Raw genomic sequence first — 19,395 nt, 5'->3', positions numbered from 1 at the left:
GAAGAATTGATGCTTTTGAAGGTGGTGTTGAAGACTCTTGAGGGTCCCCTGGACTGCAAGGAGATCTGACCAGTCAATCCTAAACGAAACCAACCCTGAATATTCACTGGAAGGACTGACGCTGAAGCTGAAGCTCCAGTACTTTGGCCACCTGATGCGAAGAGCCGGCTCATGAGAAAAGACCCTGATGCTAGGAAAGATTGAGGCCAGGAGGCGAGGGGACGACAGAGAATGAGATGGTTGGATGGCATCACCGACTGACTCAATGGACGTGTCTGAGCAAGCTCTTGGAGACGGTGAAGGACAGGGAGGCCTGGCGTGCTGCAGTCCATGGGGTCACAGGGAAAACGAAATACACGAAGACCGGGCCATTAACCAAGAAAGAGTGACACCATCAAAGGCTCCTCACACCCTTCAGCATCTCCTGAAGTCCCCGAGCACTGACGGGACCGTATGGAGCCGCCGGAGGCCTGTCCGGGGAGTTCGGGGACGCGCCGCAGCTGAGTGCAAGGCGCGTCCCGGGGTCACCGCCGGCACGCGCTCCTCCCCGCCGGCCCCGGGCACGGCTCCAGGCGACGAGGACCGGCACCCCAGCGGGCCCAGGGCCGCCCGGGTCGGCCGAGCCGGGCGCGCCGGGGGAAGGAGTTTCCGGCGGACTCCGCGCGCTGCCGCTTCCTGTCCCCCTCGTCGCGCCGCCTCACGCCGCCCGTCCCGGAGCGCCGCTCGCCCCGGATCCCCCGTCCCGGCGCTCGGCGACGGCCCCCATGCAGTCGCGGCTCCTGCTCCTCGGGCCGCCTGGCGGCCCTCCGGCCGCGCGGCGCGTGCGGCTGCTCCTGCGGCAGGTGGTGCGGCGCCAGCCGCCGCACTCGGAGGCCAGGCTTGTGCACGCCGGGGCGGGGGCCGGCTCAGGTAACCCCGGGGCGCCCCGCGGCCGCGCTCGCCCCACGCGCCTCCGCGCCCCCTCACTCCCCGCGGCTTCCTTGGGAAGGAGCGCGGCGCCGGGAGCTCTAGTCTCAGCCGCTTTCTGCTGGGTAGCGCGGGGCCAGGCGTTTGCAGTCTCTGAGACTCCTTCTGTGATGCGAGGGGCCTGGCTTTAGGTTCCTGATGATCTGAAATGATGCTTTTTCCTGACCCCAGTGGTTCCTTCACCATCCCACCCAGGGATTCTGACTTAGATTACTGTACACGCAGGGGTTCATGCAGCTGCCCTCAGAGGCTGCGGAAAGCTGGGCCTGACCTTGCTCTCCAAGTCCCTAGGACCTGAATGGAAGTCAGTCCGAGCCGCGTTCCAGCCAGGGCTGGCGGCCGCTGAAAAGTGTACGTTCTCGCCAGAGAACCCCTTCGTTCTGTTTTAAACTTATCCGTGAGCCTTTCTGTCGAAGTTCTGCTCGGAAGTTTTCTTTTCTCCCAGTTCACGATGTCCTAGAACCCAAACCGCAACTTGATTTAGTTTAAACCCCTGAGGTCATGGAGACCTAGAAAGGAAAAGTGACTTCCTGCAGATCACACAGCTAACTCTAAGCAGTGAAAAGCGCAAGAGTCCTAACCACTGGACCACCAGGGAATTCCCTGCTCAGATTTCTAAGCAAAGTATTTCCTGGCTCTGCCGGGGCTGGTTTTAGGGACTCCCTGTGTTTGTGCTGGAGTTAGATCCTTTGTGCTGGTTAAGGAAAGGGATGTATGTTGTTACTTCACTTGAATGGCAGAGTGATTGTAGGCAAGATATTCAGCGTCGTTGCTAAGAATAAGGGAGATTTTCACTATGAAATTGCTAGTTTCTGTTCCTCTTGCATGCTACTCCCCCCACCCAGCAATAATTTTCCTTGTTAGAAATGAAGAAGATTAAATCCTATCCATTTCATTGAACAAATGCTTTTTTCCTTTTTCCTGTATAGAGTTTTATTTCAGATTTTGCCCCTTTATCAATTATTATGTTTCTAGGGTTTTTTTTTTTTTTTTTTCATTCTTTGAGCTGTTTGTTTCTCCTTTGCCTTCAGTTCAGTTCAGTTCAGTCGCTCAGTCCTGTCGGACTCTTTGTGACCCCATGAATCACAGCACGCCAGGCCTTTGCCTTAGCAGAGGTCAAAGGTACAAGTATAGCATAATCTATAACTCAGGCTTTAGAATGAATCAGCCTGGGTTGGAGCCCATTTCTGCACTGTGTGTGTGTGTGTGTGTGTGTATGGGGATTTGAGAGTAGGTTACCTAATTTTGTGTCCCAGTTTTCTTAACTGTAAAATGAGGATAAGGAAAGTATATTAGATAGGGTTGTTGTGAGGATTTAATTAGTTATTAGGATCCCTGACATATATTAATGTTCAAAGTTGGCTTCTTTATTATTTTTAGTATATTTTCAGCTATGTGAGATTTATTCTGTTTTCTTGGCTTTAGAAGAAATGAAAACAGTTCCTTTTAGGTTTAAACTATGAGAACTATCTAGGTAGGCTGTTGCCTGTGTGTGTGTGCTGAATTGCTAAGTCGTGTCTGACTCTTTTTGGCCCATGGACTGTAGCCCAGCAGGCTCCTCTGTCCATGGGATTTTCCAGGCAAGAATACTGGAGTGGGTTCCCATTTCGTCCTCCAGGGGACCTTAGCAGGGTTAAGTCATGTGAACTTTAAAAAATAATTGTTCTTTGTATACGAATAATGCATGTTGATTATAAAAACATTTAGACATGTCCTCAAAATGTGTATTATATTGAGCAAATCAAAGTACAAGCTTTGCTGCAAATGTGAGACTCATGTACACATTACTCATGACATATTCACTTCTTAGACTCAGTCACTTAGCATCATGACACAAAGAGTAAGTTATGTTAACCCCACTTACCTTGCTACCACAAAGACTCTTAAGGTTGAAGATACGAGGACTGAGTATAAATGTACCTGGAGACTCACCAGAGATCTGGACTTAAGTAAAAACAGCTGTGAGCCAGGTAAACAGGCAGCAAGCTCTGGGCTTCCCTAGGATGTAACACTGGCCATCAAGGTTGGAGTGTCCGCTCTTGAACCAGATGTCACACATAGACAACTGTAAACCACAAATAGCAGTGTGCCGTAATGAATTACAGTTTAGATTGGGAAGATGTGCTCATCTGCACTCAGCCATGTGACCGGTAACTCATCTCTCTGCCAGTAATTGACATTGCTTCCTAGTAGTTTGGAAAAAGAACAACACGGTACATAAACAATAGATATAAATTATATACTATTTTTATCTCTCCTAGGCTGTATGTATGTCTTATTTATTTTTATATTCCTTTTTGTGCCTGTCAACTCGTTGTACCTAATAAGCATTTAGTGTCTTATTATGTTCCGGTTCATACAAAGAGGGAGCAGGAGTGACTGGAATTTGCTGTGTTAGCCTTTAAGATAGGAGCTTTATAAAGCCTGAGAAGCAGAGGGCAGAGAGGGTCATTTTGTTTAAAAAAAAAAAAAAATCCCAAACCCACCGCTTTTTATCCTTTGTCTAAACATCCATAATTTGTAAATTCTGCATATCTCTTTACACTTCAATTAGTTGTATTGTCTCTTGGTTTTAGAACAAAGAGGTTAACAAGGAGGTTAGCTGCTGCAGAGTTCTTTTGTTGTTGTTGTTTTGGCCAGCTAAGTTGCTTGTGGTATCTTAGTTCCCTGAGCTGTGGTTGAACCGGGGCCCTCGGGAGTAAGAGAGCAGAGTCTTAACCACTGGACTGCCAGGGAATTCCCTGCAGAATTCCCTAAGAATTTTCAATAAAGATTATTGTAGTGTTTCCTCAGGAGGAGACAGATTAGTTCAGTAGGACTCTCATGTCAAACAGGCACAGGTCTATCATGGATCAAATGATAATATGAAAACATAACTCTGTAAATCCACTTTGACATGTTGAGCACCATCCTTTTATACCGTTATTATTAAAGGGATTCACTACTTTATGACTTTTGTGTATAAGTTTTTTAATAGAAGTATTTAAAAATTCTGTATAAGAAATCTATGTTCGTTGTAAGTAAAATACAGATAAGTCCTCTAAAATGGACTCTTTCCATGCAGATTCATGATTGTCTTTTTTTGTGTTAATGTTGTCAGGTTTTGTAAGTGAAGTGAAGTCACTCAGTCGTGTCTGACTCTTTGCGACCCCATGGACTGTAGTCTACCGGGCTCCTCAGTCCATGGAATTCTCCAGGCAAGAATACTGGAGTGGGTTGCCATTTCCTTCTCCAGGGGATCTTCCTGACCCAGGGATCGAACCCTGGTCTCCTGCATTGTAGGCAGATGCTTTACCATCTGAGCTACCAGGGAAGCCCAGGTTTTGTAAAATAATATGTATATTATTATGTATATGAATACAAATTTCTTTTTAAAAAATTGAATCACATATGTTTTATAATTTATTCTCAGCTATTATTGTTAACATTAATATGGTGATAAATTTTGCTCTATATGGTTATTTTAAATAAGCATTAAATTCATGTATTTATCCATAAAATTTTACCAGTTTCCTATTCTTAGACATTCAGGTTATCTATTTTTAAATATATAAATGGTGTAATAAACATCCATCCATATATATCTTTGTGATTTTAAGATTATATGCTTAGTTTATAATAGAATTAATGACTTTGGGGAAGGGAAGTGTAGAACCCCTGCTTCAATTCAGAAATATAGTGTAAAGGGAAAAACCTATATGTGTGTGTGCAAGCCTTAGCTCTCTATTTACTGGGCATTGAACTTTGGAGAAATTATTAACCACTTTGCACCTGAGGACAGTGAGATTTGTGTATTAAAGAATTTAGCAATAAAATCCCAGGACAATTGTAAGCTAATAAATTGCTAGGAAAACAGTTTATTGGAAACACAGAGACTAACCTGGAAACTGCTGATAAATTTGGTTTTCTCTTGGGTCTAAGTTTTGTATTAAAAAAAAAAAATGATGACACTTACATGGGTCTTAACTGAGGTGCTTCCCCTTCCCCAGGGGGCACTCGGCAGTGCCTGAATGCATTTTTTAGTTGTCCTCACCAGGAGAAAGGGGGTGCTGCTTGTATCTAATGGGTAGAAGCCCTTGAATCTGCTAAACATTCTACCATTCTACAGGACATCCCCTCACAATAAAGAATCATCTGGCCCAATAAATCAGTCTGTTGAGAAACCTTGCTGTTGAGAAACCTAGAACTAAGCCAGCTTCTTTGGTTGGTTTAGTTCAAAGTTGCAGGTCATTGAATTGTGAGTCTGTGTCAGAGTTGAATGTCCTAAGGTGTGTATATTAATTAACTTGATTCATAGTCTACAATTTGGCAGGCAAGAAGCATTGCATCTCCCATTTTAGAAGAAAGGCTGCCCATGGATGTGCCTGAAATATGTAACTAAGAAAAGCATTTTTGAGATAGATAAAGATCTTGGCAGTAGAACAGCTTTGAAATATCTGAAGACAATACCCCCAATTCTCCTGGGTTGGCCAAAAATTAAATAAAAACTATCAGTCATACAAAAAATGTAAAGACTTACTAGAAACTATCAAATAAACTTCTGGCAAAGCTATATACTACAACGTTTGTTGATTAAAAATTGAAGAAAGAGCAAAATCTTTTTGATATTCAGTCCACACTGATAGCCACAAAGGAAAACAGAGGACAGAGGATAGAGGATATAATTGGTGAAATTCTCTATGGACAAAAGAGTAATTGACAAATCAAATCTTTTCTATAAAATAATACTTTAAATAAAAAAATTTTAAAATGCTCTATAAAACTTGATCAAGAAGTCCTTTTTGCTTAATTTTATCAAGCTAATCACTTGATGAAAATTTATGACTATTAGTATTATTTTGATTGAAATGTTTGTTCTCAGAATATCCTCAGGGTCAAAATGCCCTGTATTCCTCTCTGAGTATGTATCTTCTTTGTGAAATGGGAATAGTGACACTTGCCCCACCTGCCTTTACTGTATAAAATTGGTTGTATTAGTTAGCAGTCATGAGGTTTTCAGTGACAGAAATATGTACAGAAAAATGTGTCATTGGTCCACACAGATGAGCAGTCCACTTCAGCCTTGGCTAGATGCAGGATGTCAGAATATCTTTAGGGCTTGGGCTCTCTGCCTTTCCCCTTGGTTCCGCCACTCTCTACTCTTCCTTTGCTAGATCTGATTTTTTGCTGTGTTGGTTTCAGTGTCTGGCAGGCTTTCCTAAGGTGGTAGCAGTGATAGCCTTACTGACAGGCCTAGATTTTGACTGTCCTTACAGCTCACAATGTGAGAAGTTCAGTTCAGTTCAGTTCAGTCGCTCAGTCGTGTCCAGCTCTTTGCGACCCCATGAATCACAGCACACCAGGCCTCTCTGTCCATCACCAACTCCCGGAGTTCACTCAAACTCATGTCCATCGAGTCGGTGATGCCATCCAGCCATCTCATCCTCTGCCGTTCCCTTCTCCTCCTGCCCCCAATCCCTCCCAGCATCAGGGTCTTTTCCAATGAGTCAACTCTTCACATGAGGTGGCCAAAGTACTGCAGTTTCAGCTTCAGCATTGGTCCTTCCAAAGAACACCCAGGACTGATCTCCCTTAGAATGGACTGGTTGGATCTCCTTGCAGTCCAAGGGACTCTCAAGAGTCTTCTCCAACACCACAGTTCAAAAACATCAAGTCTTCGGCGCTCAGCCTTCTTCACAGGCCAACTCTCACATCCATACATGATCACAGGAAAAACCACAGCCTTGACTAGATGAACCTTTGTTGGCAAAGTAATATCTCTGCTTTTCAATATGCTGTCTAGGTTGGTCATGACTTTCCTCCCAAGAAGTAAGTGTCTTTTAATTTCATGGCTGCAGTCACCATCTGCAGTGATTTTGGAGCCCAGAAAAATATAGTCTGACACTGTTTCCACTGTTTCCCCATCTATTTGCCATGAAGTGATGGGACCAGATGCCATGATCTTCGTTTTCTGAATCTTGAGCTTTAAGCCAACTTTTTCACTCTCCACTTTCACTGTCATCAAGAGGCTTTTTAGTTTGTCTTCACTTTCTGCCATAAGGGTGGTGTCATCTGCATATCCGAGGTTATTGATATTTCTCCTGACAATCTTAATTCCAGCTTGTGCTCCTTCCAGCCCAGCGTTTCTCATGATGTACTCTGCATATAAGTTAAATAAGCAGGGTGACAATATACAGCCTTGACACACTCCTTTTTCTATTTGGAACCAGTCTGTTGTTCCATGTCCAGTTCTAACTGTTACTTCCTGACCTGCATATAGATTTCTCAAGAGGCAGGTCAGGTGGTCTGGTATTCCCATCTCTTTCAGAATTTTCCACAGTTTATTGTGATCCACACAGTCAAAGGCTTGTGAGAAGAAGAGAGGACACCTTTTCTTGTGAGCTCCAACAAGAGTCCTGGTGAGAACTTTCACAGGCCAGCCTTGGATCATAGGCCCATTTCTAAAACAACCACTGTGGTCAGAGAGTGGCATGTTCTGACAGGGATTAGGCAGGGTGCTCATTTCTGGGCATTTGGGTGCAGGGGTAAAGGTTGTGCTGAACTCTACCCAAAACAAATGGGGCTTATTCTCCACTGGAGAGAGGGAGTCTGTTGTCAAAAGAGGGAAGAATATTGGGCATGTAAAACAAAACAGCTGTCCACTAAAAGTTGAGTGAGTAATGTCCAAACATATTTGTCCAAGAGTAAGTGTAATGGAGAAGGAAACGGCAACCCACTCCAGGGGTCTTGCCTGGAGAATTCCATGCACAGAGGAGCTTGGCGGGCTACAGTCCATGGGGTTGCAAAGAGTCGGACACGACTGAGTGACTAAGCACAAGTGTAATGTAAAAGATACTATTAATTGTTTTTGTGAATATAGAAATTATTTTCCTGTAAACTTTTGGGAAATCCCTTTACATTAGGATCATTACAAGTGATAGAATCAGGCCTTGTTACTTTAAACATGGCCTTAAATTTGATTTTGTTTGGAAGATTTTAACTATGAGATTGTTTTCAGGGTTTTTAATTTTTAGTCCATGTTTTCCGTGCTTAAATAAAATATATAACTTAATTTATTGGTGGCAGTAGTTATGTGACAGTTTGTGTACTGTATGGAGGTTTAGGTTAATCTGTTGTGAGTTATGCGTGCTTACAGTTTCAGTACAGTTCAGTTGCTCAGTCGTGTCTGACTCTTTGCGACCCCATGGACTGTTACACACCAGGCTTCCCTGTCGGTCACCAACTCCCGAGCTTACTCAGACTCATGCCCATTGAGTCAGTGATGCCATCCAACTATCTCATCTTCTGTCGTCCCCTTCTCCTCCTGTCTTGAGTCTTTCCCAGCATCTGGGTCTTTTCCAATGAGTCAGTTCTCATTGAAAGCTCAGTGCTTACATTTTTGCATTATTTGTAATAATAAATGTAATAAATGTTAAGCAGTGTATTCTATAACAATTTGTATTTTCTGTTAACTCATTCTTAGTTATTTTAACAATTTCCATTAAGAGTATTTTATTAACTCAGATTTTTTTTAACAAATAATTGCACTTAACCAAAATGTTTTTGTGGTTTACTTGAAGAGAGGCATGCTTAGTGTCTTTTGCTTATGTTGTATCACCTGTTGTATAAATAGCATCATTCTCTTTTAGATTAATACTTAAAGTACTTTGCTTATATGGATCCTTTACAAATAAATGACTTGTTTTTTTTTTTACATTTTTTGCTCAGTTTATTATATTTTTAATTACTTGATTTCTGAGCACAATAGAAAATGGGCTATTCTTCAGGAATGCAGAAAACAGGGGGCTTGAAACAATACCTAATTAAGAAAAACAGTATTTGACTAAAAACTATTGGGTTGGCCATAAGTCCCTTTGAGTTTTTCCATAAGACATTATGGAATAACCTGAAGGAACTTCTGGTCCAACCCAATATAATCATTCATTTACATATTCATTTATTGACTACCTGCTTGGTTTGAGGTATTATTTTTGGCACTGGGGATACAAAAATAATTAAAACATAGACTTTGCTGACAAAATGCTATAGTCTTATAGACTGAACAGTGATCTTCAAATGTTTTTCTCACTTAGTTCTTAGGTTTTACAAATATATATCCCTATGTACATTTTTCAGAGAGGGCAATGGCACCCCACTCCAGTACTCTTGCCTGGAAAATCCCATGGACAGAGGAGCCTGGTGGGCTGCAGTCCACGAGGTTGCTAAGAGTCGGACACGACTGAGCGACTTCACTTTCACTTTTTCACTTTCATGCATTGGAGAAGGAAATGGCAACCCACTCCAGTATTCTTGCCTGGAGAATCCCAGGGACAGGAGAGCCTGGTGGGCTGCCATCTATGGGGTCGCACAGAGTCAGACATGACTGAAGCGACTTAGCAGCATGTACATTTTTAGGTTGATATCTAGAAATTTCCCTGATAAGTATAAATAGTTGAAGAGCATGTTGTCTCCATTGTATTGTAAATATTGACATTTAAAACCAAAAATTGTTACAACATTCTTTAAAATGTATTTTTAAAATGTGTAGTCTGAAAGAAAAAAAGCACAACCTAAAAGTTGAGAGTTTTATTTGGTGGATTTTCTGAGGACTTCAAGGCCAGGACACTGCATGGAAGATGACTTTGAGAGACTGCTCCAAAGAGTCAAGCTGGGGAGCCAGCATATGTAGGAGATTTTGCAATGAAGACCAGGTAGGTAGAACATCAAAAGAATACTGTTAATGAAGGAAGACCAGGTATCTGCAGTTAAGGAATGTAGTGCTTTTCTGTGTATGGGGGGGGCGCAAAGTCAGGGCTCGCTCCTTTGAACCACGCTTCCGACAGCTGGGGCCGGCACCCTGTGCCTTCTCACCTCACGTCCCCTCGGAGTGCACTTTCAAGGGTGGCTGCAGCAGTGGGCAGCTTGCCTCTGTCCTGAGTCCCCTCAGGGCTCACCTTTGGGTGGGTGTAACGTGTGGCTTGATGGCTGCAGCATTCTTTGTGTACTGATATGGCAGGCAGTATTTTAGTTCACGGTCTCTCCGGTCCAAAATATGACCAATGTTTGAGAGACATTTCACAACCAATTTTTGTCCCACATTGCTAGGAATGGTTATTCCTAGGTCAGGCAAAGGTTCTTCTTGATATTACCACTCCAGGTGCTAATTTCTGGATTAGACCCCGTTGATAATTTAAAATCCTCTGGATCCTCTGATTTACTAGTCTATTATGATCCAGAAAATGTTTTCTCTTGTTGCTTTTTCCCATATGTAGAATTACACTGTTACAATTATCCTATTTATTTTGAAAATTGTTAGTATGTAGAATTATAAATGTGATCTAATACCTCAAGATGTTTAGCCATTATCAATTTTTTTGCCTGGTTACACATTGGGTAATGTAAGAGATAAGAATCTTATAAAATAGGTAGGATATAAGTAATACAGCTAATAACATTGGCAAAGTCAAGGTGTAGCAGGGAGACACAAAGAATGAAGAAAATGGAAACAGAGAACAAATTAAAATAATGATTAGTATGACTCGTTATTAGTATAACTAGTTATAATAGGTTGCAATAAACCATCAAGTCCACAGAAAGCTAGCCAGAGAAGCCAAATTCTGGAAGGATCAGGTAGAGAGAAAAAATGTTATATCTTTGTTTACAAAGGTATAGTTCATCAGTTTGTTGTAGGCTATAGCATGAGAGGTAAGTTTTTTTTTCTGGAAAACAAATATTAAAAGCCAATATGTTTCTGAGAAAGTCATAAAGTTATAAATCATATTTATCTAAAGACTATCAGAAATTTGTATTTCTTAAAAAGTCCTTTTTATGAGTCTTCTTGACTCATTTTGTTGAACTATCAGTGTGAACTAATGATTGTCTATAAAGGACAAAAGTTAGACTGGTATGGTTAGAGATTTGAGTACAATGCAGTTGGCAAGAAACGGATATTTCTGTGACATGAAGCATTTTAAGAGAACCAGGTGGTGCTAGTGTTACCTGCCTGCCAGTGCAAGAGACTTGATCCCTGGGCTGGGAAGATCCCCTGAAGGAGGGCATGGCAACCCGCTCCAGTTCTCTTGCCTGGAGAATCCCATGGACCGAGGAGCCTCATGGGCTACAGCCCATAGAGTCGCACACAGTTGGAGACAACTGAAGTGACTTAGCACACACACAGAATTATGACTGATAACATTATATCAGGGCATATATCAGATTTTAGGAATTCCATATAAATTTTGGAATATCTATATTAATGAAATTCACCTATACATTATAACCTAAAGTTCATCTCCTGTCACTTGACAATGTTTCTCAAGTAATTCAACATACCAAATAAGCCTAATTAGTTTAACAGTCCTCTTTGAGGTGTCACAGTGTTCCTTTGAAGAGTTGTTTTCAGTGCTCAGTTGCTAAGTCATGTCCAACTTTTTGTGACCCCATGGATTTTAGCCCACCAGGCTCAGACTTTGTCTGTGGGATTTCCTAGGCAAGAATACTGGAGTGGGTTGCCATTTCCTTCTTCATTTGAAGAGTTAGCTGGAAGCTAAAAGAACTTGTTAGATTTTCATATTTGGGAAGTTTGTTAACAATATCTAAAAGGTTTTAAAACACAACAGGGAGGGAGGGGATATGTATACATATAGCTGATTCATGTTGTACAGCAGAAACTAACATAATATTATAAAGCGATTATACTCCAGTTTAAAAACAAGAACAAACACAATAATATCATAGGTCATATGAATTGATATTTATTTAACCAAAGTCACAAATGATTTCAGAAAACAAATACAGATCACTTAAGGACACGGGAACTCATACAGTCTGTTATGAAAGGCAGACATATATGTATGGGGAGATGCAGAGTCTGGGCTCATTGAGCTCATTGCTTTGATATGCATCTCAGATAACTGGGGCCAGTATCCTGTGCTTTCTGATCAAAGGCAAAGAAAACTGCTCTCTTAAAGGACAGAGAAAATTAAATCTAGTCTTTTACCAGCTTACTTTTAACAACGAGATTCACTTAATTAACTTTAATCTAAATCTAGCCAATCCCGACCATCCACAAACCTTCCATCACTTTGTCTAGTTTGTCCCTTAGTCTTTCCATCCAGAAACAACCAGCTCCAAGATAAACTTACTTTCTTTTCTCTTAATATCATGCAGTTCCATTTTTAATACCTTGTTTTCTGAAAAACACACATTCCACTTTCCTACTATATACTGAATGTTTCCTTTATTATTTCTGTTAGCTTTAATTACATGTTTAAATTAGAATCCTCAACTCTTAAAAACCTTAATTTCTAGTGAAAACTAAGAAGTAAGCAATTATGAACTGTCTTTTATGTTAGCTTTCTGTAGATTGGTGAACATAAATACTAAGGATAATTTCTAAAAACCTTTCCTTTTTTATAGAGAACATCTCAGGGTGGCACCAAACATATTCATTAATAGTCCTAAATACCTTTAGTTTCTCTGTTAAGTAATTGATAAATCTTATTTTATTTGAGAATGACTTAGTTATTTAATAAACTTCCATCACTTAATTTAGCATAGCTCTAAATTCAAGTTGCCAAATATCTGGAGAGATTATTCTTAAGTAGACATTCCTTAAATATAATTATTCCTTAAAAGTTCATCCAAAAACTATCTAATTTGCATTGAATTCACTTATAAATATTTAATTATACCAAGTTATTTTTCATACTCGGAGAAGGCAATGGCACCCCACTCCAGTACTCTTGCCTGGAATAGATATTAACAAGTTTTATTTAACTTCCATTCACCTTGGTACAATAAGTATTGTACGTAATGTTGGTCACTCTAAAGACATGTCTATATTAATTAGCTCAACAAACTTAAACCTTAAGACCAGGTATTAACTTAATATTAAATATTTTCAATTAACATGAACCTGAAAGTCATTTTGATCAGTTTCTTTCTGTGTAGAAATATTTAGTTTGTAAGCATTTACTTTTGAGTCAATTAAATAGAGCTCTTATAAATTTAATTTTGATATTTTCTAGAGATAGAGATATCTCATATATATAATGTGTACAGAGATATATGAATAGACAAAACTAGAGAGTTCATGGCTTCACTTAAACTTAGAAATGAATCAGGTATTACAGTATAAACTTACTAGTTTGTAAATAACACTTGAGATGAATTAAATTGGGTTGCTTAGATGACTGAGACTTTACTATTTGTGGAAAAGAGGTTTAAAGATTTGTGTTTGTCTTTGATAAAGATTCTAAGAAGTCTATGAATTAGATTTTCAGTTGAGGGAGGCTTTCCAGTGGCTTGAATTTAAAATTACCACCTTTGTAATTTTTTTCCCCTGGCTTCAGATTTTTCCTGACTGAGCTAATTAGACTCAATCTCAGGTCACTGTGGGCTGTATTTACGTTTCTAATTTGCAGAGATTTGCAGGACAAAGACAGTTGCTTTTAATTACCCAGAGAGCTGTGTGTCACCTCTGCTGCTGCCGAGGCGCGTCAGTCGTGCCGACTCTGTGCGACCCCAGAGACGGCAGCCCACCAGGCTCCCCCGTCCCCGGGATTCTCCAGGCAAGAACACTGGAGTGGGCTGCCATTTCCTTCTCCAATGCATGAAAGTGAAAAGTGAAAGGGAAGTCGCTCAGTCGTGTCCAACTCTTGGCAACCCCATGGACTGCAGCCCACCAGGCTCCTCCATCCATGGGATTTTCCAGACAAGAGTACTGGAGTGGGATGCCATTGCCTTCTCCAACCTTATAATAGTCGAAAGCTAACTTCATTTAAAGATTCAGTGGAGCAGGAAAGTGAAAAGTGAAAGTGAGTCGCTCAGTCGTGTCCTACTCTTAGCGACCCCATGGACTGCAGCCCACGAGGCTCCCCCGTCCCTGGGATTTTCCAGGCAAGAGCACTGGAGTGGGGTGCCCTCGCCTTCTCCGGTTTGTCACCTCAGTGATGTTAAAAGATTGATTTGCCCCTATATATATATATATATTTATATGTATTTTGTTATATAATTATATATATAATATTTGAAAGTTGCTTTTCTATATCAGAGATTTCTAACTAAAATTTAAGAGTTCTATGTTCTAGAATTTTAGAGTTTAGTCTATCATGCCTTCAAAAACTCATATAAAGCATTCAACAAAGAGCCTCTTTCTAAGTTCATAAGTTAAACCCAGAGCAAAATCACTGTTTTTATTTTTATTAGTCCTTGAATATTAGTTCCCATTTTTTTCTCCATTGTATGGCTCAGGTAACCCTATTGATTTCCTTTAATATATTTAATTAGTATTTCCTGATGAGCAGATCTATATGTTTTGTCTTATAATACCACACAGGGAAATATTCCTCAGTGAAACGTGTCTATCTCAGAATTAAAGAAAACAGATGTAGCCATCTTATATAAAATCAATGAAAATATATCAATTCTTATATACTTTATCAGTTCTATCTTTTATATCTTTAGCTTTCGCTAGAATCCAATCAGCAAGTTTTGATCTTACCCAGAGGAATTCTAGAAGTTTTTCTTTTTATTCCCTATTTTATCTATTTTGTTTTTAAAGGCTCTGGGATCCCCATAGAGGGCATTGAGCCATGAAACTCAGGCCCTTTTGTTAATGTTGATTAATTGGCCTAATTGTTGCCCCAAGTAATTGTTGGTCAGGTATCTCAGTGGAATTTTTTTTCCAGCCCCTTAAACATAAACTTAAAAAATCTGGAGTAAATAGAGTGGACTTCTTTGGCTTTTAATGTTGGGGACCACATGGGGGTCCCTTCTGGTCTACTTAAACTTAGGTAGTGTAATATCAAAACCTTGTGTTTTAATCCCATTAAGTGTCCATTTTATTTATTGCATTTTGAATAACCATTTAAAGATTTCTTTAACTATTTGGAATAAGTCTTTTAAGATTTCTACCTTGTTGGAAAAAGTATCTAGACTTTCCTTACAGTTTTTTTTCCTGTTAACATTAATTATTCTAATGTTTCTATTAGCATCTGTAAGACCCATTGAGGGGAAGCAAAGACCACAAATAAAACTTCCCAAACTGTTTTTTTCTTACTTGTTTTAAACTAAGGAAGTTCTGAGGATAGCCGTTAGATATATTTCCTTTTTCCCATCTTTAATTTAATTTTTATAGATACCAGTAAAACAGCCATTTATAATGACAGCTCTCTAAAAACTTACTAATTTAGAAGCTTCTCTAATTTAAAGGATTCATCATTTGGCTATTAATGAGATATATACTAACAATGATTCAAGCTAATAAGATGTAAGAGGCTTTCCTGTAAGAGAACAGGGAGGATGTCACCTAAATAAAATTCTTAAAGTTTACTTACCCAATTAGTATGACAGAGGTCAAGTTTTCAAAATACACACACATACACAAACAAAACTCCCTAAGAAGATCAGGCAGAACATTTATTGATACATCTCAAAGACACAGGAAGAGAAATGCAAGTCCCCTCTACAAAGATTTTGTTTAAGGTCAGAATTCTGAAAAGATATTTTTTATCAAGCCAAATTTTTAACTTAGCTGCATGCACACACACACACACCCCAGTTTGGTCATGTAAGGTTAAGATCTTTTTTTAGTATAATTTAGGTACTTCAAGTGTGATCTGGCTGGAGTATTAGTTGGAGGCTGGTTTCCAATTCTCCTTTAAATATTTCAAGTCATTCTCTTCCCCAAGCTCTCAACTCAGACCTCTCGATTTCTTTTACTGAGCTAATTCCAGACTCCCCTATCTTCCAGTTAGGGATGTCTCAGTGTTTTTCAACAGGGCTCCCCTAATACCTTTAGATTAGGGGGATCACTCCCTAATATCTTTCAGCTGGAGAGGCAGGTACCTGTTAGATGCTGCCAAATGAAACTCAGAGTCATCAGCCATTAACAGGAGATCCTGGAGCCAGGAGAGACCCAGATTCATCTGGACTCTGTGGAGGTGGACGGGCACAAGAGGCCTCTGCTCTGTCAGGGTTCTGGATCCCCAGAGAGTTTAGGCAAAGGAGAGAAGTATGCCCTGCTTGGTTGGCAAAACTGTTGTCTAAAAAAAGTGCACAGCCTAGAAGTTGAGAGTTACGTCTTATTTGGCAGACTTTCTGAGGACTTCAAACCCAGGACATAGCATCTCAAGAGACTGCTCCAAAGAGGCAATGAGGGGGAGTCAGAGTATGTAGGAGATTTTGCAGTAAAGATCAGCTACTCAGAACACATCAAAAGATCACTGTTAATGAAAGGAAAAAAAAAAAAAAAAAAAAACAGATAACCCAAGTTAAGGAATTTAGTGCTTTTCTATGGATCAGTTCAGTTCAGTTTAGTTGCTCAGTTGTGTCCGACTCTTTGCGACCCCATGGACTGCAGCACACCAGGCTTCCCTGTCCCTCACCAACTCTCGGAGCTTGCTCAAACTCATGTCCATTGAGTAGGTGATGCCATTGAACCATCTCATCCTCTGTTGAAGGAGACTCCCACCTTCAATCTTTCCCAGCATCAAGGTCTTAGCCAATGAGTCAGTTCTTCACATCAGGTGGCCAAAGGTTTGGAGTTTCAGCTTCAGCATCAGTCCTTCCAATGAATATTCAGGACTGATTTCCTTTAGGATGGACTGGTTGGATCTCCTTGCAGTCCAAGGGACTCTCAAGAGTCTTCTCCAGCATCACAGTTCGAAGACATCAATTCTTCGGCGCTCAACCTTTTATACTGTCCAGCTCTCACATCCATACATGACTACTGGAAAAACCATAGCTTTGACTAGATGGACCTTTGTCAGTAAAGTAACGTCTCTGAGATGAAAAGCATCATTTTCTCAGGTAGATCTGGTAGAGCTGGTTGTAGATGGTTGGACAACACATACAGAGAACATAGAGTTCTGTTCTTCTCATGTTAAATTTGAGGTGTGTCTGGAATTTCAAAGTGTCCAAAAGGCTACCGAGAGGCGTGGAACTCAGGAGAGAGATCTCAGCCAAAGTAGACACGTAAGACTTTAATTGTACAGAGGTCAAAGGGGGGCCATTGGTATGGATTAGATGATTCAGCAAAGTGTAGCATGGTAACAGCAGTTAGCCAAGAACATTGGCATTTGAGGCAGGAAGGACAAATGCCCCCACCCCGTGAGTGTCATTTTCCTCTTTGCCGGCAGCAGGCATGACTAATTGATCACTGCCCTGTTTGTTTTATTTCTTAGTTATTAATTATTATTAGTTGTTGGGCTGGCTGCGTTTTTGTTGCTGTGAGAGCTTTTTTCCAGTTGTGGTGAGCAGGGGCCTCTCTCTAGTTGTGGTGCACGGGCTTCCCATTGCAGTGGACTCACTTGTTGCAGAGCACAGGTTGTAGGGTGCTTGGGCTTCGGGAGTTGCAGTTCCCAGGCTCTAGAGCACAGGCTCAGTAGTTGTGGTGCATGGGCGCAGTTGCGCCATGGTATGTGGGGTCTTCCTGGACCAGAGATCAAACCTGTTTCTCCTTCATTGGCAGGTGGATTCTTTACGTTTGAGCCAACCAGGGAAGCCCACTACACTGTTTCTTAATGAGTCCAATTTCCATTGTGAATTCTTCTTTGGGGTTTTTGGAAGCCTGTTACTTGATTCCCAAATGTTATCTTTTTGTTACGAGGTTCTAGTTTAATTCCATTTTGATCAGAAAGTATACTTTGTATGATTTCAGTCCTTTGAAATTTATTAAGACTTGCATTATGGTGCATCCAGAGATCTAGTTTGGTGAAATGTTGCACGTGTATTTAAAGAGAATTCTGCCATTGTTGGGTGTAGTGTTCTATAAGGGCGATTTAGGTTAAGTGGTTTGTAATGTTTTCAGGTCTTTGCTTCTACACTTGGTCTTAGCCAAAAGGTCAGGAAGGGATCATCTCTACTTCTATATTCTTCTTTTTTTCCCCTCCTCTTCCATCACTTGTGAGAGAGACGTATTAAGATATGATTTTAAAGCTGTCTCCTGTCACCTTTCAGACCTGTCATTTTGCTTCGTGTTTACTCCCCGGTCACCCCTTGCCAGGCACCACCTTGGATTTGCCGTGTTCGTCGTCTGACTGTGCTTGCCCTCTCCGTGTGCTCACCCCCTCCGTGTGCTCACCCTTGCGCCTGCAGGCCTGGTGGCGGTAATGCCTTTCTGTTCTTGCTAGTCCCAGGGCACTGCTCCATCTCTGTTGGTCTTCCCAGACTCTGCCCACACCTTCATGAATGCTTCCTTAGTTATTCTCTCCTCAGTTCCTCAGTTTGAATGAACTATCAGTTTCTTGCTGGGGCCGTGATTGACAATGGATGTATTTAGGAAAAGCACTACAGCCAGTAGGAAAATCCAGCGCAAAAGCCTGAAATGCATACATGTCTGACATGCTGAAGGAACAGTGAGAGACCTTGTGGCTGAATAGAAGAGAGGAGGACGCTAGTAGGAGATGACTGGAGAAGGGAAGTGGGGAGCCGGATCAGAAATAGCCTTTTAGGCCATTGCAGAGATGGGGGTTGAGCAGAGGACTGGCATCACTGCATTCCTGTGTTCTTGTGATCACTGTGGGCGCTCTGTTGAGCATTAACTGTAGAGTGCGAGCATCTGTAGAGTGCGAGCATCGAGACCGGAGATGTGTAAGGAGGTGAGAGAGAATGCTGTTTAAAGGAGAAACTGGATTGAAGTCGTAAACCCTGACTGGCTTGGGTTGGCACTGTGGTGGTAGAGGATGGCGGGAGAAGTGGGCAGTGCTACATATATATATATATATATATATATTTTTTTTTTTTTTTTTTTTTTAATTAATTAAGTTTTGGCTGCCTGGGTTCTATTGCTGTGTGCGGGCTTTCTCTAGTTGCAGTGAGAGCAGGCTACTCTGGTTTTGGCGAGTGGGCTTCTCATTGAGCTGGCTTCTCTTGTGGCAGAGCGCAGGCTCTAGAGCACAGGCTCAGTAGCTGTGGTGCTTAAGCTTAATTTCCCCTGAGGCATGTGGCACCTTCTGAGACCAGAGATCGAACCCCTGTCCCCTGCATTGGCACGTGGATTCTTAACCACTAGACCGCCAGGGAAGCCCAATACTACATGTATCTTAATGACAGAGTCAGTACTGTTTTCTGGTGGGTGTGGGAGAGAGCAGTTAAGACTGGCTGTAAGATTTCTGGTCTGAGAAACTGGAAGCGTTAAGTTGCCCTTAGTGGAATTGGGAGATACTGTGGGTGGAGCACGCACAGATCAGAAGTTCAGTTTTGCATATGCCAACTGGCAGGTGACTGTTAGGCATCTCAGAGACTGTTGTTGCCCATGCTTCGAGTTCTGTGGTCTAGATTACAGATATAAATTTGGGAGCAAGCAATATATTGCACTTAAAGGCACAAGACCAGATGAGCTCATCAAGAAGCGATTATAGATAGAAAAGAGGCCAGAATGGGGCCTCCACACTCAATAAGAGGTTGAAGAGCATAGATAGAAAAGAGGCCAGAATGGGGCCTCCA

At 41.2% G+C, this 19,395-nt stretch overlaps 1 protein-coding gene across 3 annotated transcripts in view; it reads left to right on the top strand.

The window, feature by feature from the left end:
* The first annotated feature begins 662 nt into the window (after nucleotides 1-662).
* VWA8 (von Willebrand factor A domain containing 8) overlaps nucleotides 663-19,395 on the top strand; it is a 375,174-nt gene continuing 356,441 nt past the window's right edge. For all 3 annotated transcript variants that reach the window (XM_055541970.1, XM_055541972.1, XM_055541971.1), the window contains exon 1: nucleotides 663-909. In XM_055541970.1, the coding sequence (XP_055397945.1) occupies nucleotides 765-909 (145 nt within the window). In that variant the 5' untranslated portion in view covers nucleotides 663-764. The remainder of the gene's footprint in view (nucleotides 910-19,395) is intronic.

Source organism: Bubalus kerabau, chromosome 12, assembly GCF_029407905.1.
Source record: "Bubalus kerabau isolate K-KA32 ecotype Philippines breed swamp buffalo chromosome 12, PCC_UOA_SB_1v2, whole genome shotgun sequence".
NCBI lineage: Eukaryota > Metazoa > Chordata > Mammalia > Artiodactyla > Bovidae > Bubalus > Bubalus kerabau.
The sequence above is the reverse complement of the archived record's forward strand: the minus strand, read 5'-3'. Positions and strand labels throughout refer to the sequence as shown.